Genomic DNA, 23800 nt, shown 5'->3' with positions numbered 1-23800 from the left:
GAATAGGGAATACCTATGGCATTGTTTTCGAATGAATGTCTAGAGAGCCCCAGGTCATTTTGCCACAAATTTGTTTCTTTGATTTGTGAAATTTCTTTTTGCTTTAGTATTGCTCAAGACTGGGTGAGCAGTCGTCAACTCCGCACCCTGAGGTTCTCTATCCGTGGTTTGGGTAACTTCCCCTTTGTGTCCTGCTCGGGCCCTACCTCCCATCCACTCATCTGTCCATTTCTGAGCTAGGACCGTCACTAAGGAATAACCTCCTGACCTCTCTTTTCCATCTCTGCTTTGACCCTGGAGATGCAGGAAGGGCATTGTCACATCACCACTGGTCAACCAATCAGGCGGGCACCTCCCTTCGATGACCTTCCTGTCCCATAGGAATTCCTGGGCAGCTTCGATGGAAGGAGGGAGCCAAGAAGGAAGCCTGGTGAAAGCCCAGAGATGATAATTACAACATGGATTGTGTACATTCTCGCCCGGAAAGGTGTGGGGCTCCCCTTCCCACCAATAACCAGCTCGGTAAGCAGCGTTGGCGGTAGCCATGTGGGGCTGTTTCTCATCTCTACTCTCCCCTCTGTGCTCCTGCTGCCCTTCAGAGAGGTCTTACAATATGTACCTTTGAACAAGAGTGGGGGTGGGTGGGGAGCTCAGTTGCTAGGTTTTCTGAGGTTATCAGCTTACCAATTTCTTCCAGGACATTGATGTTGTGGAAAGCGAGGCTGTATCTGTAGTGCAGCATTGGTTGAAAAAAGTGAGTAAAATTCCTCTGTCACTCAGGTATCCAAAATTCTAGAGAGTGGGTCTCAGTGGGTGTGGGAATCTGGACTCCCTTCCACTTAGAACTTGGAAACTCCAGTTCATTGCCAAATACCCTGCCTTGAGTTGAGTCTCATCCACCCAAAGGTCCTAGAGGACACTGGGGCCCGTGTCCTGGGCAGAAACGTGTTAGTGTCGCCACTAACCCTGCCCTGCTTCTCAAGCATCTTGGATTGAGGAGCAGCATCATCTTCAGCTCCAGGGCATCTCACACCTTGGGACAGGGCCAGGGACTCAGGGTGGCCCCTGGGACTTCACAGGAAAGTCGCAATAGAAGAGCTTGTGGCAGGAAAGGTGAGATGTGGAGTGTACGTGTGCGAATATGAGGTACGTGTGCTGTGATGGAGAAGGACAAAGGGGGAAGGAAGAGGAGAAGAGAGGACTTGGGATCAGATGCGGTGACACTTTCAGAGGGAAATCACTCGCCTTTCAGACAGAGGAAGAGGCTGCCCAGGGCATAAAGGAGAAGATGTCCACCCACAGCTCTTCCCAGGGTATAAAGGAGATGTCGACCAACCTTCCTCCCACCCATGGCCAAGACATACATGTGACCAGAGATGTGGTAACAGAGTTTGAGACAGTCCCGGGAGGGGGCTGGGAGAGAGGGCTGAGGCGGGAGGTCCCAGTGCAGGGTTCTGGGCTAGGGGTGTCTGGCGTGGTGCCAGCCCAGCCAGGCGTCTGTGCTGGGCAGGAATCAGGTGGCCCCTTCTGGATTTCCTAGGTGAAGCACCATCTCTCAAAGTCTGATCTGTCAGCAAACCAGAGCCATGAGGTGCTGGAGGAGAGGACAAGAATCCAGTTCATCAGATGGAGGTGAAGCATCCCCTCCGCCCTGAGCGGAGGAGCGGGGAGGGAGAGCGGGAGAAGGCGGCAGCCCCTCTCTCCGGGATGCGGGCCAGTGTGAACCCCCAGCTGCTCCTCCCTAGATGTGTTGTCTCCCTTGGCTGAGAAATTCCTCAGCCTTGCCTAGGGGTCTGAAGGGAATATTCTTGCTATCTTGAAAGCCCAGCTCTTTCCTACATTTCGAAATGGCTCGAGGGGTTGGAAAACTGGGCTTGCTGTCCATGTCTTAAATGCTTCTGAATACATTTAAGACTTCCGTTATGTTTGCACTTGAGTTGTTCAGAAGTGGCTGTACTTCAAAGAGCTAAAAGAAAATAAGCTCTTAAATTGCAAAAGCCAAAGCCCTCAACTGCAGCTGAGGTGCCTGGAGGTTTCCAGGAGCCTGAGGCCAGAGTTCTGTGCTCCACACTGGCCCTGCCAGGGACTGTCTCTCCTGGCTCTGAGACACAGGGGCTCAGGTGGGGAAGCTGGGCCAGAGCCACCTCCTGCTAGGAAAGTGTAGGCTTTCCTATCGCCTTTCCAGTACCTATGTTCACTGGGGCCTCTGGGCTGCATCACCCCTCTCTTCCCAGTAGCGGTCCTGCACTGACCCGTGAGGGCGCCCTCTCCTCTCCTCCTCTCCTCTTCCTCTCGCGTCATTTCGAAATGTAGGAATGAGCTGGGCTTTCAAGATAGCAAGGATATTCCCTTCAGACCCCAAGGCGAGGCTGAGGAATTTCTCAGCCATAGGAGACAGACAACGCATCCAGGGAGGAGCAGCTGTGGGTGCACATCGGCCCTCCCTGTCCCTGCCCCCATCGTGGGCTTTGCTCTCTGCTATGGAGGAGGCTGTATTTCTCAGGAAATGCACTTTTGCTTCCCCGTATCAGGTTTTCATGTGTCTACCCCTTCTCCTGGCACCTGCGTTTTAGGGGGATCCAAATGCACAGTAATTGCATGACAGGAAGAGCTAACTCATGGTGGAATTTGAGACCTCCATGGGAAAGAATTTTTTGCGTGGAAAATCTTCTGATGCCCCTAAAATCACAAATGCCGTTGATTGTAATCCAGGCTTTTTTTGTGCCTGACCTGGTAGCACTGTGGAGTTCTAAAGCTGCATTCCTTGGTTGGGACAATATGCACGTCATCTTGTGATATTTTGAAAATCCTGGTTGGATAGTATAACTGTTTAATAGGGCTGAGCTTTTGAACCAGGCTACAGGCATCAATTATCTACATACAATTTTTCCATCCTGGATTTTTTACAGAGATTTTTTTAACACACTAGCTCTGCCTGTTTTCCCCATAATCCACTGGCTTTAGTGTTGCCCTTTGAGTTTCAGGAAGTGTAGAGTTAGGGAATGCATGCCCCTTATGAGTGCCCCGAATATTCATCTGTTTGATAGACGTGTGCTGGCCGCCCGCTGTTTGCTAGGCCCTCTGGAAGAGAGAGAAAATATGACATAGTCCTCAATTTCAAAGGGGTAAAAGTTATCCAGATGGGCAAGGTGCGTGCAGGTTGAAGAAAATGCTAGAGAAGCCATGAGGAATATCTCTGAGAACACAGAGTGGGGGACCCAGGTCACACCTGGGGTACTCGAAAGGTTTCTAGCAGGCCGTTTGCTCAGAATGGCCCTTGAGTGGGGCAGGAACTGGAGAAACAGGAGCCAGGGCGGGGAGAGGGGCGACTTCAGAGAGCAGGAACCTCAGCATCTGGACGGTCCCATGTGGCCTCCAGGGCCCAGTGCTGGGCCCTTCTCTGAGGCCCTCCCATCCGCCTGTGCCGGAGCACTCCCTCCCGTTGCTGGAGTCCCCGCATTCTTCATCTCCTCTCAGGCCACCTTTGCCTTTATGTCCCTCTCAGGCTCCTCCTTGCCCAGCGACAGTCATGAGCACAGCCGACCCCGTGGGCCGCGGGTCCCTGGTGGCAGTATCAGTGCTGTCGCCACCTGCGAAGGCCCCGAGCACTGAGAATGGGGCATTATCCAAAGAGGGCAGTTTCAATAGACACAGAAATGGGGTGTTCAGTGGACGGAGTGGAGGGATCATGAGGGGAAGGGTGGGGAAGGACAGGAAGGGGACCACAGGGAGGCAGCAAAGCCAGTGTGGTGAAATAGAACACCACAGCCACCAGACACCCATGGCTTCCCTATGACAGAATGTTCTAGAAATATCTCTAAACCATAGTGGATGTGGCACAAGGCGGATTGTAGATATCGGTAGTGAAGTCAGGGAGGAATTCAGAAGGGGTGAATTCCACGTCTTTCAAGACCACTGGCCTGCTGACTTTAGTCAAGGCAGCAACCTCTGTGTCCCCGGCTGCCTTAGGACCGTGTGCCAACTGCTCAGCACTGTTGGGCGGCTCTGGCATTCTTGGGTAGTAACAACCCTTTGTGCTCATGACTCAAGAAGGGTGAGGGGCCAGCTTGCAAGTTCATGGTAATGGGGCCACAGCTATTGTTCGTGCCACCCCAGCTCTAGCAGTTTCACTATGCCTAGCTAAAAAGGTTTGAATGGTGTTTTGCAGCCATACCCGTATCTTCCAAGTGCCAAGTGAGATGACGGAGGACATCATGCGAGATCGAATAGAGCAGGTGAGAAGAAGGTAAGCTGTTTGGGACCAGCTGATCTGTGTTCCTAACTGGGGGCAGGTGGGGTGGGGGTATTCCAACATCAAGAGCAGGGACAAGCAGTTCCTGGGGCTGCTGTCCTGTCTTCTGTGCTCCACGTTGCGGGGCTTTGTCAGCTTCCATGGTGCCTGCCGGGGTGTAGAGGGCTCTGGGCTGAGGGCCTCTTCATGGCACTCTGCTCCTGGGCCCACATGTGGCCACGGCTCGGCATGGCCAGCCTGACCCCTGCTCCCTCAGCCCCTGGACCGCCATCTAGGTGCGGTCTGGGCAGGCTGTGCCATCAGGCAGCCCCCTCCACCTCGCCCCTCTCTCTGTCCCCTGCAGCATATCCCACATTACAAATGAGGCATCTCGGGACCCCAGCATGACAGTTTCCTTCTCAGAGTGCTAAGAGCAAGAGGTGAGAGAGCCGACAGGTGAGGAACTGGGCAGAGCACATGGTTATCCTGGGCAGCGGAGAGCGTGCTAGGGTGGGCAACTTGATAAGAAGGCCTTGCGTTTCCCTGCGGGGAGGGGCCTGCACTTGGGGCCAGTGGGGGTGGGAGAGAAGGCAGCTGTCTTTGGCTCCTGCGATACCTTTCAAATTTTTGGAATGATTTGAAGTCAAGCTTCAGATGGCCTCTCTGACTCTCTTAACTGTGGTGTCAGAGAGCTTTGCTTCTGCATTGTTCATGGGTCTAGGATCTCGTGCTGGGAAGCTGGTGGTGGGGCTGCAGTTCTGCATTTCTAACAGTTCCTGGGCGTTGTTGCTGCTGGTCTGCTGACCTCACCTTGAGTCACAAGATCAGAGTCAGGAGTGACTCCACATAGGCTTTGGACTTGCACCTACTAGGGATGTGTCTTTGGGTCCCACGGCCTCTTTGCTTGGGCTGGGTCCCAGTAGTCACAAGTTTGCTGTTTATGAGGTCTGGTGAGGCGGGATGCCAATGGCCTGGCAAAACAGCTGCATTTGCCAACCGGGAAGCAGCCACTGCACCCCTGCCAGAGTGAATGGCTGCACAGGCTGTTGCTGCAGCTAAAGATGTCATTTAGACACAGTGTCCTCGGAATGCTTATAGGAAGGCCATGGGGATGCGATGCTGCCATTTATTGAACACTTACTGTATGCCAGCTTCTGCACGAGGTACTTTGTCACGGTTTCTCATTTGAACCAAAAATAATCTTAAGAGGAGGGTGTCGTTCAAGCCCATCATACAGAAGGCAGAGGTCGAGCCAAGTCCATGAGCGGACACTGGGTTCCAATCCGGTTCCACCATGGGCAGGTTATTTAACGCCTCTGTGTCTCCATTTCCTCATCTACAGTGGAGTGTCTACTTTGGAGGGTTGTCTTGGGGGTGACGGCATCTAGCACACGGACGTGCCACGTCAGGTGTGTGCTACTATTACTAGAGATGAGATCAGGGCTTCCGGAAGGGTAAGCAGTTCAGAGGGGCTTCTGAGTTGGAAGAAGCAGCCCCAGGCTTCAATCCCAGCTGTCTGACACACCACTGCCTTTTCGTTCTGTGGGATTTTCTGTTCTCTAGACAGAGCTCTGTGAGCGTGCAGAAGAGCAGGGATAGAGGGAGTCACCATCAGCTCTGCCCTTTGGCCAACCACAGCTCCATGACGTGTCCCCTGGGCACTTCTCTGCCTCCTAGGTTGAAGTTCTTCGGGGCCAAGGAGCAGCCTATGTCAGAAGAGCGTCCAACTCCTGCTAGACCTGAAGAATGACCAGACCTGGGCAGAGAGTCTCCAGCGTGTGAGCCCTTCACTGAGACAGTGGCAGAGCTGGAATTTTCTTGCCGAACTGCTAATAAAGAGATGTGTTATTTAACAGCTCTCCTGGCGTTGGTGGGGGTGCTTTGCCATGCATGCCTCCACTCATTCACTCACAGATGCTGGGCACCTTGTAAGCCTGGCTCTGGCGACATGTGGCTTACAGCCCTGTCGGGGAGACAGACAGCAGCCATTCCAGCGCTGTGTGACAAAGGTCATGCGGATGCGTCCGGAACATTAGAAGGGGGGCCGGCTTGGGCTGGGGCAGGGAGGGCTTCCTGAGGGAGGTGTGGCTGGTTTGTTTTCAGTATTTATTTTATCTTCACTGTTCCCTTCTTTAGCACTCTTCTTTCCTTCATGTATATCTGATTTTCTGATCTATAGCTTCTTTCTTCTCTTTGAAGAACTTCTTTTAACATTTTTTGCAAGGGAACTACATTAGTGATAATTTCCCTCAATTTTTGATTGTCTGAGAAAGTCTTTATTTTTCCTTAACTTTCGGAGGATAATTTTTCAGGATACAGAATTCTAGGCTGGCATTTTTTTTTTTCTTTCGACACTTAGCTATTTCACTCCACTTTGATCTTGCTTGCGTGGTATGTGAGGAGAAGTTGGATGTAATTCTTACTCTTGCTCCTCTATAGGTAAAGCGTTTTTCCCTTACTCTGGCTTCTTTCAAGATACTTTCTTTGTCTTTGATTTTCTCAAGTTTGAGTATGGTCAGACTGGGTGTAGATTTTTTTTCCACATTTATCCTGCTTGCTAGTCTCTGAGATTCCTAGGTCTGTTGTTTGGTGTCTGACATTCATTTTGGAAAATTCTAAGCTATTATTATTTCAAATAGTTTTGTGTTCCTTTCTCTTTTTATTCTTTTTCTAGTATTCTCCTTACACGTATGTTACACCTTTTGTAACTGTTTCACAGGTTTTGGAAAATCTTTTTCACTTTTTTTCCTTCTTTTTTCTCTTTGCTTTTCAGTTTGGGTACTTTCTATTCACACTTCTTGAAGCTCACTGATTCTTTCCTCAGCCTTGTCCAATCTACTGATGAGCCCTTTAAAGACATTCTTTATTTTTGTATAGTTTTTTACAATTTCTGGCATTTTCTTTAGATTTTCTTCTTCACGTTTTCATTTCTCTGCTGGCCTTACTTCTCTGTTCCTGCATGTTGTCCACTTTCTCCATTAGAGCCCTGACCATATTTATTATAATTGTTTTAAATTCCCAGCCATATTTGAGTCTGGTTCTCATGCTTGCTTTGTCTCTTCAAACTATATTTTTTGCCTTTTAGTAAGCCTTGCAATTTTTTATTGAAAGCCAGACGTGATGTATCAGATAAAGGTACTGAGGTAGACACACCTTTGCTGTGAGGCTGGGAAGTAGGCTGTGTTTACTATTTGCTATAGCTGTGTCAGAGGTAAGATTTGCTCTGATGTCCTCATTTTCGTCTTCCCTGTTGTCCTTGGGTTTCCCTAGGGACTCCTTCTTAAATAGAGCCCGAGGCTTACAGCTATTTCAGCTGTAATCATGTGTTATTGTATAGGAGTCTACTATTGGGGTGGTACTGTGTGTGGGAGGGGAAGTGTTCTATAGTTGGAAGATTAGGTGTCAGCATTTAGTGACCCTGTGCCCCTGGGCTGTGACCTCAGCTTCTGAGCGCCCCCCACAACTATAGGAAAGATAGGAAGAGGAAAGGCTAGTGGGGAGTGGATGGAGTTGGATATTTCTCTTCTTTCAGGCTGGTTTGGCTCTGGCAAAGTAGTTTACCTTGCAGGCAGGCTTTTGTTAAGGAGAACAGAATGCTCTGGACATACTTAAAAGTGGCTACTTTCCACCTCCCTCTTGGGAAGCAGGAGGGGATTCAACTTTCACTGTGAGGAGCTAGCAGAGCTCCTGGAGTTAAAATTCACGAAAGTGTGGGGACCCCCTATGACTAGGCCCTCTTGGACTTTCTAACCATCAAGCTTGTTCACAATTAGCTTCCAGCAATTTGTCCGTTACAGTTCAGATTTTCCTGCTCAGGCTGGTTCCCGTGGAGGTTCATACTCTTGGGCTTCTACTCTGGGAAGCTGCGATTCTCCGTACCTGCCTTTCTGGCTGTCCATTTTAAGGTCAGCAGTTTGCTTTGTGAGCTCAATTCCCTATCAGATATAAGAAGAGTTGTGAATTTCCAGTTTACTCAGCTTTTTTCTTGTTGTGAGGATGGGGGTGATGACTTCGAAGCTCTTTAGAAGTCTTATGCAAGTATTTATTGAATGTTTATGAGAATAACAGCTAATGTTTACTGAGCACTTACTATGTGCCTGGTCTCATCTAAGGACTTTGGATATATCCAAGTGCTTAATCCAAGCAACCTTTGATGTAGATACCATTATTATTATGAGAGAGGAGACAACACATGACCAAGAAAGTTAAGTACTTTGACCAAAGTCACTTTGGTGACCGGGGAGTGTTAGAACCCCAGCCTGGCTTTCTGGCTTCAAAGCCTCCTTTTCCAGCCACTTTGTTATTCTATGTGTGGACTCTGGGGTAGGCCCCATGAATATGGTGGTGACTAGGACCCACCCTGTCCCTGCCAAGGTGGAACTTTCATTTTGACAGGGGAGATGAATTTTAAACTATTTATGAGTCACAATTCTCATATCTACTATAAAGGAGAAATACTACATATAATGAAAATTTAACCTGCTCAGAGGAAAAACTAAGATTTCCTTTTTACTACTTTAAAATCATCATCCCCGTTTTGTGGAAGAGGAATAGGAAGCTCAGAGAAGTTAAGTAGCTTTTCTGAAGTACCACAGCCATTAAATGGCATGGCCAGGATTTGAATCCAGGTGGGCTCATGCCAGAGCCAGTGTCCTTAACTGCTGCCCTGTACGGCTGAGCTGGGGAGGGAGCACTTGGTCGGTGGCGTCCCTTGCCTGGCCAGACACAGTACAAGGAAGGGAGGGGGCGGGCCGAGGCAGGAGGTAGGACAGGTCCTTACCCACCCTGCCCGCTGTTCACAGGGGACAGGACACCGGGACTTTCTCTCACATCACCTCCCTTCACCTGCTTGCTCCAGTGGGAGCAGCCGAGGGAGGACAGGGTGAGAAGGAGACACCCAGGTGGAGGCGCCAAGCAGCCCTGGGCAGCGGTGAGCGGCGAGGAGAGCGAGAGGGCTCTGAGTGGGGGGCCTGGCCTCACAGAGGAGGCCGCTCTGGCTGGACAGGGGAGCGGGAGGAGGTGGGCCCACAGAGAGGCTGTAGAGGGGTGGAGGCCGAACAGGCGGGGTGTGGACACCGTGTTAGGGATCCCCACCCTCATCCTGGCAGAGACGGAGGTGCAGGAATGTTTGAAACAGAGAGCGTTTTTACCTGTGGAGACAGGCTGTGGCAAAGGGTGGCAGCAGGGAGCCCAGCAGGGGTCGCCTGGGCACTGGTGGGTGGGTCTGAGACAGGCCTGGTGACTTGGCCAGCATGGCACATGAGGAGTGGACAAGCGCGGTCCTGGGGGAGAGTTGGGGAGGGTGCTGTCAGCCGAGGCAGGCAGGCCCAGGTTGGGAGATAAGCTCAGTTTGGGCCCTGAGCTTGGGTCCCCATAGGACATCCCAGTCGTGGTGGACACCCGGGGCTGGGCTGGCAGGCGCGGGTGAGGTGGGATCTTAGAGAATGCCCAGGCTGGAGAAGTGGCACACTCCAGCACTGCCAGCTGGGAAAGGTCCGGCCTGCTGAGCAGCCCGCATCTCGGCGGCGGAGGGAGGGAAAGAAGAGAGGTGAGCAGGCCTTCCTCAGAGTCCTGAGGGCGACCCCGCCCTCCCAGCCCCTCTGTTGGCCACTCGGGAAGGCCAGAGCCATGCTGCTGCGGAACGCCCTTCTCAGAACCCGGCGTCCGCAGGAGGCTGGCAGGGAGAGGAAGCCCCCGGGTCCACCGTTGCAGGCTGAGCGGCTATTTTGCTGGAAACCACCAGATGGTGCCATTTGCATGTGAAAACACATTTCCTGAAGGTGACCTGGTCTTTTCTTTGAGTCAGCTCCTGAGAGCAGGGCTGGGTGTAGATTTTAGCACCATTTGGGAAGCCTCAGATGGGATGCTTTTGAGTATCTTAGTTACGAAATCAGCTCACACCCACACCCCCGAACTATACAGGGGCTATTCACTCCGAGAACACCGAGCACTTTCTCCCGGCACTGGGCCAGGGCTGGGAGTGTGGGGACACCCAGGTGAACAGCCTGGTTCATCCTTAAGGAGCTGAGTCGTGAACTAAAATAAAATCTTAAGGCCCTCCTCCCCCCACCCCCCACCGACTGTCTGAATGGACTCCCTCCTGGCCAAGGGGATATCCTAAAACTAAATTGTCTGCCACTAGGAGGGAGGTCAGACGCCTCGTCATGCCCCCTCCCTTCTTCCAGATATCCTTTGTAACCCATTAACAGGCCTAACGGTATGCAAGACCCATCTGTAGGTCCGCAGTTTACACAGCGAATATATGCCCGGTGCTTGTCTCTGACTAACGGAGCTCCTTGTCTTAAAACATTCCAAGCCTTTAGACAAAGCTTCATGTCTTTAACCAACTATAAGTCAAAGAATCTTTAAACCCACCTATAACCTGTATCTCCCCCCGACCCCCCAACGCTGCTGCGAGAAATGGCCCACCTTTTTGGGCCAAACCAACGTATACCTTCCACGTATTGATTTGACTTTACCTGCGATCCCTGTCTCCCTGAAATTTACGGGACCAAACTGTAACCCAACCACAGCGAGTCCACTTGCTCAAGGCTTCTTGGGCGTGGCTCCGGGTCATGGTCCTCAAATTTGGCTCAGAATAAATCTCTTTCAAATATTTTACAGAGTTTGGCTTCTTTTCCATTGACAGAGTGGTGGTGGAGGCTGACATGCAAACAAATAAATATAGTGTAAAAATAAACCAAAAGAGTATAAATGGTAGAGTGAAGGAGGGAGTGATTTCTCTGCTTGAGAGAAAAAGCGTCAGCTGATTCCTAGAGGAAGTGATGTTTGCACAGACTTTCAGAGGCCTTGCCAGGCTCCGGCAACGGAGGAGGGTCTTCCAGGGAAAACGGACACCATGGGGGAGGCACAGAGGATGGTTAGGGGATTCTGCCTGCTTTTCTGACTGTCTGGGATGCCAGGTAGGGTAGGCAGGGGGCAGTGGGGGATGGCAGGAGGAAAGACTGAGAGGTGGACAGGTACACAGCTTACAGGTGGGTGCTCAATGACCCCATGCGACCTGGCAGGGATCCAGAGGAAAGGAGGATGGAAGAGCACCAGCTGGCCAGGCACGGCTTTCCAGGGGACGGAAGATGTGCCCAGGAAAAGAGGGGGAACCCACTCCACCCAGAGAGTGCAGGAGACCCGCAGTGGGCAGCTCTGGCCTGGGAGGGTTGGCTGAGGGGCTCCCAATCTCCCTCTCTCACACCCACGTCTGGAGTTGGGGGAGAGAGGGACCTGCATTAGCATTACAGCCACAGCTCCGTCAAACCTAGGGTGGAAATGAAATCATTAAGCGGCTCAAACGGAGTTTTGTTCTGTGCATGATTAACCCCAGGAGGGGAGTTTGGAAACAAATATGCCTTCTCTACCTGTATTACAGGGGGACTGAGCCACGGTAAATTAAAAGAAAATCACTGGCAAATTTGGGACCAGTGAGCTGTGACCAAGCCATTTGTGTAGTTAAATGGAGCTGAAAGCGCTAATAAAGGCTTTGTGGGTCAGGGATCCCCCTGAGGGGAGGGCGTGGGAGCTGGGGGTGCGCAGGTGGGCAGGGAGCTGGTCCAGGCGTGACAAGTGGAGGTCTCGGCAAGGGACTTCTTGGTGATGGCAGTGGTGGTGGTGGTGATGGGGTCAGGGGATGCTGGCCCGTCCTTGTCATCCAGGTGTGTGTCACTTGCCAATGGGGCCTTGTTAATTCTAGACAGAGACAAGGACCCAGGCCCATCCTCAGCCTCCTGGTGCCTCATAAAAGACTGGCTCCTCTAGGCAAAGATGAGCTTGGAACTCCAGGGGACGTAGGAAGAGTTTGTTCCCAACTGCTGCGGAGCAGGCGCCTCCTGAGTGTGTCACTGCTGAGAGGCAGGTGAGGTGGGGACTGAAGGTAAATGCAGCTGTAAGGAACTGTGCCCCATGTGGGGACCCTAGGGTGAAGATCCAGCCAGTGTCCTGCCCTGGGGTGTCCACCTGGGGTGGGTGGGGGCTCTATTCCATCCCCAGAGGAGGATGTCAGGCAGCCAGCCAAACCAGCATGGAAAAATGGGGCAGGCTGGTCAGAGGGCCGGGGGAGGCTGCCCAGGCAGGTGTGTAGAGGCAGGTGGAGCCAGGGGTTGCAGGTGGGGAAGGAGTGGCCAGAGCAGGGAGGGACCTGGGCTCCAGCTCCAGCAGGGTCTGGGACTCCACATCAGGCTGCTGTGGCATGCGGAGAGGGAGGGCCCCCAGGAGTCCAGGCCCCTCTCCGGGGACACCGTGCATGTCCAGTGCAGCGCCCACACTGCCAGGCCAGGACCGGCCCCACGCCGCCACCGCTCTGATACCCACGTGCCCGAGGGACCTCCTTCCCCAGTTGAGCGGCTTCTGGGGCCTCTTCCTTCCAGGATGGGGAGGGGACCCCGTGGCTTGGGGACCTGGAGATGGCACGGCACAGACCCCTCCCTAAGGGACAAGGAAAGGAAGCCTCCCCCCCTCAGTGGAGCAACCAGACACATTGTTCGACATGTTTTCCAATTACTTGGCAGGCTCTGCAGCGATGCTCGAAATTCATTTTCCATCCTGAGAGGGGAAAAACAAAGGCAAGAGAAAGCAGCAGCTGCTCTTGGCGAGTTGGGAAACTCTGCTGCACCAGCCAAAGCCCGAGTGTGGTGGTCCCCAGGCCCCAGCCCCGGGACGCTCCCCTCCCCCAGCCCGGCTGCCCCACCCTTGCCTAAGGCCTTGGCCTTGGAGCTTATTCTCAGGCCGCTGGACCACAGGGAGCAAATCGGGAGGGTGCCCTCATGGTCTCTCCAGGAGGGAGGAGGCCAAGGTCCCCGGCTAGAAGGCCCCCAACCATTGGGTTTGGTGGGGGTGGGGAAGGACAGGCAGGACTCTGTGGGGAGATAGCAAAGGCAGGGGACAGTTCGTGGAGAAGGTCCAAACTGGCAACTTGGCCAGACTCCTCTTAGCACACTGCTGTCTGTGACTGTTCACCCATTTCCGTATTTGCAGAGGGTCTGCACCGTTGGAATGTACCCCGGGAGGGCAGGGCCGAGCCCCTGGTTTTACTGTTGTTTCCAGGGTGCCCCCTGCACAGCGCCTGATACAGGTGTTCAGTAAATATTTGTGGGACAAATCCATGACAGGAGGGCTGTGTGTTCTGAGTGTTGGCTACTATTTCTTAGTGCTCACTTCAGTTCTGTGCCTCCTCCGCCTTCCCAGAGCCTCATTCTTGGTGTCTTCTCAGGGCATCTCTTTGTGGGTAGGCCTGGAGGTCCTGCAAATGAACGCTGACTGGGTCATGCCAGGGAGCCTGGTCTGCGAGACGCGACGACAGGGAAGGGCAGGTACAGCAGTCCCCGCCTTACAAGGAGGGTGCGTGGAAGGCGCAGTGAGAAAGTGCATGTGGCATGCTTTCAGCACAGTATGCGCCCACTAACAGTGTGTGCGTGTGTGTGTGTGTGTGTGTGTGTGCACGCGCACACACAAGGGCTTTTCCTGGGAGCAAGTTGCTTAACCTCTCTGTGTAATTCCACTTCCTGGGGTCCTTGTGAAGATCAAGTGAGATAACTCCTGTAGAGGGTGCAGTGCATGCCTGGCACTTGGTAAACCCTCAGCACGAGGTACCCACGATGATTCTTATGCCCAGGAAGAGGCGTCAGCATAGCACAGCCCTTTCTAGCAGTGATGGCTATTATTGCTGGCTGTTAGTCTTCACACTCATAAGACACTCGTAGGGTTTGCAATGAGAGTTGGTGATCTAGTCAATCCAGAAAGAAAGAGTCACTGCCCTCTTGGAGCTTATACTGGGATGCAAAAGATTATAGGGGTCTCTAAAGATGCTAAAGAACCATAGACAAACATTTAGGAAAAATGAAAATAGTAGTGTGGGTTTGGGAGCCAGTGTGGGAGGGGGCGTGTTGTCAGAGATTCATGCTTGGTCAACACTGGGTCTGCACATTTTTGAGGGAGAACCAGAGTCCCAGCTCTGTGGTCTCAGGAGAGTTGCTCCCCTGGGGACCAGCTGGACCCAGGAATTCTTCACAGTCTGGGTAGGGGCCTTCTTTGGGTCTGCGTGTGCCCCTGGGGCCTAGACTGGGAGGAGGGTGGGGTGGCACCCTGCGGCCAGCAGATGATGCTGTTGATCCAGCGGTGCCAGTAGCCAGGCCCTAGATGGTGCCGTCACTGCCCTTTCAACCCCAAGCTGCTGACTGCTGACATTTTCCACCAAGTACGCTTGCACAAGCCACCAGCACTCCCATCAGTGCCTGCACCTGGCTCTGCGCTTGTCCTCCCCGTAGGGACAAGTTCCTCTACCCACCCGGGAAGAACTGACTCCAGGATGTGGGAGCGAACAGAGGGCAGTAGACCTGATATTCTGTAACGTCTGGCTCTGTGTGGCTGCAGCAGAATTCACTGGGGGAGCGAGTTCTCCTTGCCTCTCCACAAAGCTGCAGTTCTGCCTGCTCACCGCTAGGGGCTTCTCGAGCCAGCCAGGATGCCCTGTAAGAGGATGGGCTGGAGGACACGTAGGGCAGGTGCAGACAAAGGAGCAGCACCATGAGTCAGAGTCCCAGGGCTTCGGGAGCCCCCTTTTGGGACCTAAGTCCTGTGTCCAATTCTTCAAAGGCTGTGCTAAGGCAGCGCTTCTCCAGCTGTCCCGGACATCAGACTCCCTCTGAGGAGGGTTCTTGTTAAAAATGCAGGTGATTGGGTACCACCCCGATTATTTTGACTGGTAGGTTTGAGATGGAACTAGGAACCTGCATTTCCATCAGTTCCACCCGGTGATTCTGAGACAGCTGTCCTCAGGCCGTGTTGAGACACGGATAAAAACGCTGCTTTTCCTAGTAGAAGAGGACTTGGCAACACCACCGTCAGCACCAGGAGGAGGACATTGTGCTCACTTCAGCTGCCCATCACCTGGTCTTTGGGAACATCTTTTGCTGACACCACCTCCAGGTGTCCTGCCTTGTCTTGGTCCAGGAGAATTAACAAAGGGAGAGACACAAGTGATGGATAATTTGTTTCCGCGGGTACCCTGTAATCTTATTCAGCCTGAGCCCACTAACCACTTCTCCCTCCAGCCCTGTCCTGGCTCCCTCGCCTTTAATGCGGACTTCTTCCTGAAGGCGTGGCTCTGCATCCTGCAGCAGAGAGACCCAGCCGCCAGCATGGGTGTGGCCTTTCCTTGGGGCTTATCAGGAAAATGCCACCACTCACGTTGCAGAAACATGAATGCACATAAGGTGTGTGTGTGTGTGTGTGTCTGCAGGTGCACAGGTGCACACACATTTCACTCCCCTGGGTCTCCTGATGTCAGGGTCAAACGCCTTGTGAAGTGAAAAAAATAACAGGGTGCTGTTCTTCCAGTTTGCACCCATTTCAATTCACTTTCTCAGGGCCGGCCAACACTCTCAGAAGCTGTGTGGGACACGGGAGGAGGAAGTGATGGAGGCAGCAGGGCCATGTTCATGCTGCTCTGCCTTTCGTGAGCTGGGTAGTGGTGCTTAAGTCACTTAATGTCTCTAGATTTGGGCCTTTTCCATCTGTGAGATAATAATATCCTTCTTTCAGTGTTGTTGTCATAGTGAATGGGTGCGAATCCCCAGCATGGTCCCTGGGCAGAGCTAGTGGTCTCTCAGTGTTATCTATGTGCCCCAAAGGGAAGGGGCAGGCCATTCGGTGTATCTGGACCCCAGTTTACCTCTCTGGAGAATGGTGACTGTTGAAGTCCCCCACCACCTGGAGTTGGTCCTGGCCAAAATCACTGGAAGGGGCTAGAGCGGGGAAGGGTGTTATGGTTTGACTGATACTTTCACTCCCTCCTGCTTGGGGCTCTGGGCAAGACTTTGATGTTAGACTGTTCTTTCTCTGTGTGGTACTTTGAGGCCTGCCTGTCCCCCATCTTGATGTTGGGTTTGTGCAGCAGGTCTCAAGTGGACTGACCTCAGGAGCCACCCAGTGCCTGGCACATAGTAGACACTCAATAAATTGTGTTGAGTTGGATTGGCTGTGTGGCCTTGGACAAACCACTTCACTTCTCTGAGCTCATAGGTAATATGGGAATAATAGCAGCTATGTGGCAGGGACAGAGTAAATGTATGTATAGCTTGTATGTTCTTAACAGTGTATGTATGTAACAGTGTTCTGCCCATATGTTAAGTGCCCCAATAAATGTAGCTATGATTAGTAGAGTGCTGAAAGGATGGTAGGTTTTCCTTCCCTTCTAATCTTGGAGGACTTTTTTAAATGGAAAGACTACATTTCAATAGAAGCATCCTCCACCCCATACTTTGAAGGAGCAGGGAGAACACTAAGAGGAATGAACAAGCTTGAATTCCTGATGGGCAGAGATGCATCATTTTTCTTTCCATAGTGGGAGGGGAGAAAGCTACAGTGCTGGTCGAGGCTGCCTCCCTGCCGAGCCACCAACCTCAGACCCTCCCAATTTCAGCCCCAGGAGCCTCAGGGTTTGTATCAGCAAGTTCAGTTTGGAATACTCCTATATACCGCCTTCCTTTGGAAGCAGGTAGTGGGCAGGGATCATGTGCACCCAGTTCTCTTCACATTGTTTGTGCATTTCTGTGCTTCCTATAGTTATTTTAGATGACCAGATGTCATCTCCAGAGTTCTCCTTGTCCATCCCAGACAGGTGAGGGCCCTGCTTCTGCCACCGTCTGTGGGGCTGGCCTGGCAGCTTCCTTCTTCTTCCTGGCCCTAGTCTGCTGTTCTTCAGGCTGGAGTGCCTCCCTCCCGACTGTCTGCTTTGAACGTCTCAGCCGCCCTTTGCTACTCAGCTCATGCGCCACGCCCTGTGCGAGGTGAGTCCTCTTTTCTCCCGGCTTCCAGCTCCCCAAGATTACATTTACTTCCACCGCTCACTGTCTATATATTTAGCATAATCTCTTTTTATATTTTTAAATCGTTTTTTCTCCCTCATTGATGGGCCTGTCAGACTCACTACACTGAAAGATTCTTTAGTGCAAGATCCGGGTCTTGTCTGTCTTCAATGGGTGCTTATTATAGGTTGAACGGATTCAGTGTAGCCTAAACCAGCCCGCTGACGTGCAATGACAACTGATCCACCTGCTGTGCTTGCAGGCCCAGGCTGATGCGACATCCCGTCTGTATTCCTAATGCTTCTGTCCTTCCGCTGCCCACCCCCACCCCCATCGAGGTCACACACTGTGCTCTGCACACCATGTGTTTCCTGCTCTGAACGGAATTCTGTCATGGGTGTGACAAGGCCCCTCTGAACATACCCTGGCTGCAGAAAGCATCTCTCCCAAGATCACTCTGGTGACAGTTCCCGTAGCGATTAACAGCCTCGGGGTAGAGCCTTTGGGATTGCCGTGTATACTTCCTACTGAACATAAAAGGCTCTCCCCAACCTCCTCCCCTTTCTCTCTCTTTCTGTGCCTCTCTCTCCTCCCTTACCCTCTCTCTCCCTCTTCTCTCCACCTCTCTTTCTGTCTTTCTCTATCATCTTTCTCCCTATCATCTGTCTGTCATCTGTCGTCACCATCCTCTCTCTCTTTCTGTCTTCCACAAGCCCCACCTTCCATATCATAGTCCCCATCAGTAGGTTTGCTCCGTTGCTAGGAATAAAACCTTCGTGATCAGGGTGCAAAGAGAGGCAGTACAGGTAGATCTACCACACATGCAGCTGTATTTGGCCAAAGGGGAGAAGAATTCTTCCAGAGGAGGGCCCACCGACCAGGTTGCTCCCCAGCAGTCGGCGCACGCTGACCCCTTGCGTGTGACAAGTCTGGCCCCCTCCTGTCCTCCCAACTACAGGGCACCCAAAGTGCTGCCGGGACACGAGTGAGTCCTGGCTGCAGTGGAACTGGATTCCTCAGTCCCTGCAGGATGTATCTGGCCATGGGAGTCTTCTTTGTATCATGGTGACCCTGAATTATATTTATTCAGAATTTAGGTTTTCGTATGGTAGAAAGCACACTGAATTTGAGGCCCCAGCTCTGTTACTTCCTAGGTATGTAATCGAGTCAAGGGCAAGCGGCTTAATCTGTCTGAGACTCATTTAAAAAATTATGTCATGAACTCTTGGATGAATTAATGAACATATGTGCACTCTTGTAGGCTCTGAAGTTACCGGCGTGGGTGGGAGGAAGCTCCTGCTCTCACATTCTGGGGGACAGGGGTAGGCAGTGAGAGATTTATAGGTAGCTGATAGACAGGAGGCTGGCGCTGCTACACGCTTTGAAGCAAAGGAAATCAGAGTGGAGGGAGTGACTGCGAGTTGCTCTTTATATACCATGGACACTGCTGGCCTTGCTGAGGAGGGGGCATTTGGGGAAGGACCCCAGCGAGGTAAGGAAGTGAGCCATGGCGATCCGGGGAAGGGTGTTCCAGGCAGAGGGAACAGTATGTGCTAAAGCTCTGAGGCGCAAGTGGGCCTGTCCTGTCTAAGACATGGCTGTTGTGGTGGCAGCGGAGGGAACGAGGAGGATAGAGGGGGCAGGAAACTACAGCAGGGCTTGAGAGATGCTGAGCGCCTGGGACAAGCACCACCCCTAGTGTGGACAGTGAGGGCTGATGGCCCAGGCAGAGCTGGTGAGGGGGTCCAGGTCAGGTTGGCCGGCCGTGGCTCCGGTTCGGATTCCACGCTGCCTTCTCCTGAGGGTGAGAGTTTACGGCTGCGGCAGCATGACGCGATCAGCTTTGCATCTGCAAAGATCTTTGGTTGGTCTCTGAGATCCAGTTTCTCATCTATGCAATGGAAACAGTGCCACCAAACCTCATAAGATGTTGTCAAGATCACGTGACATGTTTGATGAGGGCTGAGTGAAATCATGGTGCCCAATACCAACGTAAGCGGCTGTTACGATAATTAGGCTTCCCCTGAGTGTTGAATGCATTTCCATTTCTCTAGGCGTGTGGCCAGACGGCAGTCTCCAAACTTGAAGAACACTTTCCTCATAGATTGTCTCACTTAATCCTCACACCCCATCCAGAGTGGTTGCAATTATTATTATTCCCATTTAACAGAAAAGGAAACCGAGGCTCAGAGAATTCAGAGAGGTTAATACACGGAGCTAGTGAGTACTGGAGATGGGCTTCCAATGAAAATCTTCCAATTCCGATTCAACTCCCAAGAAGACGGAGTGAGTGTTTGTGGAGGTCAGATAGGGGGCTGCAGAGGCAGGTCGAAGCATAGAGTCACTGTTGAACTGGATGTAAGCAGAATGCGCTTGTTGAAAGCCACTGCTGTTATGGCCACACACACAGTCCCTGGAAAACAATGCAGCATTATAGCCTGCACAGATTAATACACAATAAAAATTGCTGAGAATACTTGAGGCAGATGCTAGCTTTATCACAGAAAGCTTAGAAAAATAAGGCAAAATCATAATGTACCAGCTGATGGCAATTAATACAGATGCTAAAAGAACAACATAGTTCAACTGAGATCTGAAAGCCTCGCTGTACCCGAGATAGTGGTCCCTGAGAAAGGTCAAGGCGCAGGTGGTGGTGCTGCCACCTGCCAAGAAAAGCCCCCCATCGGCACCCCCTTCAGGAATGGTTTGTGAGAAGACAGAGGATCCGTGAAAAGGCAGCAACTAGTCTCCAGGGATGTCACCCTGAAATCCCACTGGCCTGCACCCCAACACTTTCAAGGAGTTCGTAGGGTTCCTTGACAACTGTGAACCCCTGGGACTCCTGCCTTGGGTTTGGACATGTCAGAAGGCTGGGAATGCTGCAAGCGTCTAACACGTGATGAGCGGCTTAGCAAAGACTATTCCCACAGGCAGCCCTCAGCCTCCACGCGAGACTCTTCTCTACTTGAGCCAAATGTGCAACTAGCCCTTTCTTGAAGTTTGCCGAGAAAGGAATTCTGTAGCTCTTATTATTTCTTCCTTCTCCAAATGTTCTCTGCTGAAATGGAGACTCGCTTCTTCCTCTTGTTCATTCTTCATCTCCTGCCCTGGTTTCAGTCGTTCTTGGAAAAGCTCATTGATGCTGAGTCCGTGTTCTTGTGGGAAACGGAAGTGGGACCACGGTCAGGGTGGAGAGGGGGAGACTGAGGAAGAGCAGAGGGGACCAGCCGCTGTGCAGCCAGCTCCTCATGCAGCAGTCCAGGGCCTGCGGCCGTGGGGCGGCGTCCCTGGTGTGCTTTTATCAGCATTATCATGCAATATTCCCAGCCTGCTTTGTCTTTGCGTTGCATTTTATCAATACCACCAGCGGATCCTGCTGTCCCTTTCTGTGGGTTTATTAATATTGCCCTCTGATCTATGGGTAGCTGCCACACTTTATATTCCAGCCCCATCCCAGCTTCTCCAAACTCAGACACCATATTTAATTAGATTTTCTCCCTGGCTCAGGCAAACAGAAATTGAACTCCCAGTATATCTCTATTGCTCTGGAGCTCGCGCCTGACACAAGTAGACAGCTCTCTTTCCCTCTCTGGCTGTCTCTGCCGCATCCCCTCCACTCCCACCCCTGACATTAATATTCCAGCAAGCCCACTTCTAAGTTCAATCTTTGGCCCCAAACTCTGAAATTCATTCTCACGTTACCCACTGCCATTCAAATGAATCATATGCCAGAGGGTTTTGCTGCTCAAACTTTTTTGATCTTGCTCCAGGCTTTGAGCTGGGCCTTCACGGTACAGAGAGTAGAGGAGATGGGTGTGGGGTGGAGGTGTCTCCTGGAGGCCAAGGGGTCGTTCTGCCTGAGAACAAGGAGACACAGGAAATGTCCTTTCAAGGTGATGACTCCACTCCTGAAGTAATTCACCGGAAATGTCTTAGGGAAAAACTACTTTTTGGAGTTACAATTTTCCATCCATAAAATGGGGAAGGAAACAGAATTGGCCTTTATTGAAGCTGTGAAAAACCACCTCTGTTTTCATTTTCTGTCCACCAAATGTGAAAGGAGAGAGCAGGTTAAGAAGAGACCTAGGGAACACAGAAAGGAGTCCTGATGGGCCAGCTTTCCTGTGCCAAGGAAAGTCCTGCTGGGTGGGAGGGGACAAGAGGCTCCAGGCAGCCCCGAGACCTGACCACGGAGCCTGGGGCCTGGGTTCCTCAGGAAATGTCTTCTTTTCCCCCTTCAGCTACCTTGTACCCCCTCGAGAAATTTACTTAATACATTGGAGACTCAGTTTCATCACCAGTTGAATGAGGATAATGACGGCTGCCTTGTGCGTGTCCCATAGAGACGACCCTTGAATAAACCTGTGCACCTGTGTTCCATAAGCTCTGACCCTCCTCTCTAAGACCAGGCAGTCCCATTCTCAGCAAAACCTTGCTTCATAATTGCTATTGGGAAATGTAAAAGAGTGGACAATAAAATAACTTCTAGTTGACTTTGAAATGACTTTCATTTTCTTTATCCAGGAAATTTCCCATTATAATTAGCTTACCTTGCCTGAGCACTTAGACAGAGTGGTATCAGAAGGGGTTTAAGGTAACAAAAATAAAATAGAATAAGGAAGGAAGAAAGAAAAGAAGGAAGGAGGAAAACACAAACAGGGAGACAGCAGAGAGGGTGGTTCATCCAGATTCCTTGGGTAATGTTTGAAATGGCTTCGTACCAAGATACAAAAATACGCACATTTACTTTAAAGCATAGTGGATATTTAAGACATTTACGTGTGAAGAGCTGCCAAGCACTCCTCAGAGGGCAAGTGGGTCTGCATGCCACCTCCACCGCTGCAAGGGGAGCAAAGCGCTCTGGAGGAACAGCCTCCCCCGGGGTTAAGTGGCCACCCTCACCCCCAGCTGTGGACGCTGCCTCCTGGAGCAGCAGTTTGGGGGCAAGGGAGCTCCTCCTAGTTCTGGAGGTCATGCACAGTGCGGCCAGGGCTCACAAGGGGCAGGGAGAAGGCACAGCACAGGCCCCTCCCACTGCGCAGACGGAGCACGTGTGGGTGCGGCCTTGGGTTGGAGGGAATGGCTTTGGAGTTGCTGGATATGGGTTGCAGTTCTGGCTGTGCCACTTAGCAGTGTGACCTCTGGCCTCAGTTTTGTTACTTGCATCAGAGGGAAAGCACTGCCTGTTTTACAGGTCGCAGGGTTAAATGGAGTGGTGCTGTGAGGAGTCAGAAGGAGTACCTTCTGGGGCGGGGCTGGAGTGGTAGATTGAGCGCACGCTCAGATCCCATTTTCAGGGAGCCAGATTTGAATTCTGACTCTGAGATCCGGTCACCGGGGGACGCTGGGGTGAGAGGGAGCAAGAGTGGGTTAACACTAGCTGCTCCGAAATGTCAGTGGCTTACTATGATACGATGAAAGTTCATTTCTTGCTCCTGTAACAGTCCGCTGTGGCATCTCTGACCAGCAGATGGCGCTCCACCCACGATGACGCAGGAACATCTTTCATCGGGTGGTCCCGAGATCCCCTGTGGCCCGGCGGCCTCGTTCTCTGTATGGTGGGAGGAAGAAGCGGGTGGAGAGGGGCACAGACTCTTCTTAGAAGCTATGGCCTGGAAAAGACACCCATCACTTTCTCTCATGTTCCACGGGCAGGCGCTCACGTACGTGGCCACCTTTCCCCACGAGAGAAATATGGAAATGGTCTTGCTATGTGCCGAGAAAGAAGAAGCAGACAAAATCCCAGATGCTGGTGCACGGCTGGCAAACGCTACCACCCTCTCTGGCCGCCCTTCCGGACACCAGATGTCTGTCGCGCTCTCCCTCCTCTGCAAAACTCGCTCAGACACCCTGGCCTCAGAGGGGGCATCTTTCCCCTCAAGTCTTCGTGTGGTTTCCCAAGGCCTGGCACCTATGAACTGGAAGGGCAACCTCCCTGCCCTAAGGTGCAATGGGGAGCAAGGACAAGCACATCGCCCCCAAAATGCCCATCTGGCCAGTGTCAATCGGCAGGCACACCGTGCCTGAGGACGGAGGCAGTGTGCTGGCAGGCAAGGTGACAATGCTCCCCCCCCCAGTGGGGCGCTCCCCCATGAGACCTTGCTTCTGCTCTCTGGGAGAGATGTCCCCTCCGTGCTTCTGCAGAGCCCCTGCCTGCCGTCTGGGAGGGTCTTCCTTGTCCCCCACCCTCCGTGGTCACATCTGAGAGGGCATGGGGTGTATGTCGGCTTCCGACTGGCCTGAGCTTTTCACTCGCAGGCGCTTTTAGGCTCGCTAATGGTTTCTTTGCTGTTCAATTCCCTTAAACACTTGGTAGGTTTCTGAACTATTTGCTTCCAGTCAGTTTCAAGTGCTAGTATTGGCACCTAAAGTCCTTTCCAAGATACTGTTCTCAAGTGCACTTGAATTCTTTTCTTCTTCCTTGCTCCCATGACATTCTCTCTCTCAATTTAATAACAGCCCCCGTGAGAGATCAGAAGCAACAGGCTTGGAAAGTGCATGAGTTTGCTAGGGCTGCCATAACCAGGTACCATGAACTGGGTGGCTTAAACAAAAGAAATGTATTGTCTCACAATTTTGGGGGCTAAAAGCTAGGATCAAGGTGTGGGTGGGTTCCTGCTGAGGGCTGGGAGGGGGAACCTGTTCCATACCTCTCTCCCAGCTTCTAGTGTTTTGCCGGCAATATTTGGTGTTTCTTGGCTTCTGCTATATCACCCGATCTCTCCTTTGATCCTCCAGTGGTGTTCTCCCTGTG

At 52.1% G+C, this 23800-nt stretch overlaps 1 protein-coding gene across 1 annotated transcript; it reads left to right on the top strand.

Moving 5' to 3' along the window:
* Positions 1–352: 352 nt before the first annotated feature.
* Positions 353–4662, top strand: SPATA19 (spermatogenesis associated 19). Its single transcript, XM_012644290.1, has 6 exons — positions 353–522; positions 698–754; positions 1253–1381; positions 1541–1632; positions 4169–4246; positions 4596–4662. Exons 1-6 carry the CDS (start codon positions 445–447, stop codon positions 4660–4662), a joined length of 501 nt encoding a protein of 166 aa, XP_012499744.1. The 5' UTR covers positions 353–444.
* Positions 4663–23800: the final 19138 nt, after the last annotated feature.

The sequence above is a fragment of the Propithecus coquereli genome, unplaced genomic scaffold (assembly GCF_000956105.1).
Source record: "Propithecus coquereli isolate 6110/MARCELLA unplaced genomic scaffold, Pcoq_1.0 Scaffold209, whole genome shotgun sequence".
Lineage (NCBI taxonomy): Eukaryota > Metazoa > Chordata > Mammalia > Primates > Indriidae > Propithecus > Propithecus coquereli.
Note: the sequence above shows the minus strand (reverse complement) of the source record. Positions and strands in the feature narration are given on the sequence as shown.

What these genes read in the sequence shown, in the direction of transcription:
- SPATA19 (XM_012644290.1), top strand. Translation starts at nt 445, where the DNA reads ATGATAATTACAACATGGATTGTGTACATTCTCGCCCGGAAAGGTGTG. An exon ending in TACATGTGACCAGAGATGTG is followed by an intron (nt 1,382 to 1,540) that starts GTAACAGAGTTT and finishes TGGATTTCCTAG; the next exon opens with GTGAAGCACCATCTCTCAAA. An exon ending in ATAGAGCAGGTGAGAAGAAG is followed by an intron (nt 4,247 to 4,595) that starts GTAAGCTGTTTG and finishes TGTCCCCTGCAG; the next exon opens with CATATCCCACATTACAAATG.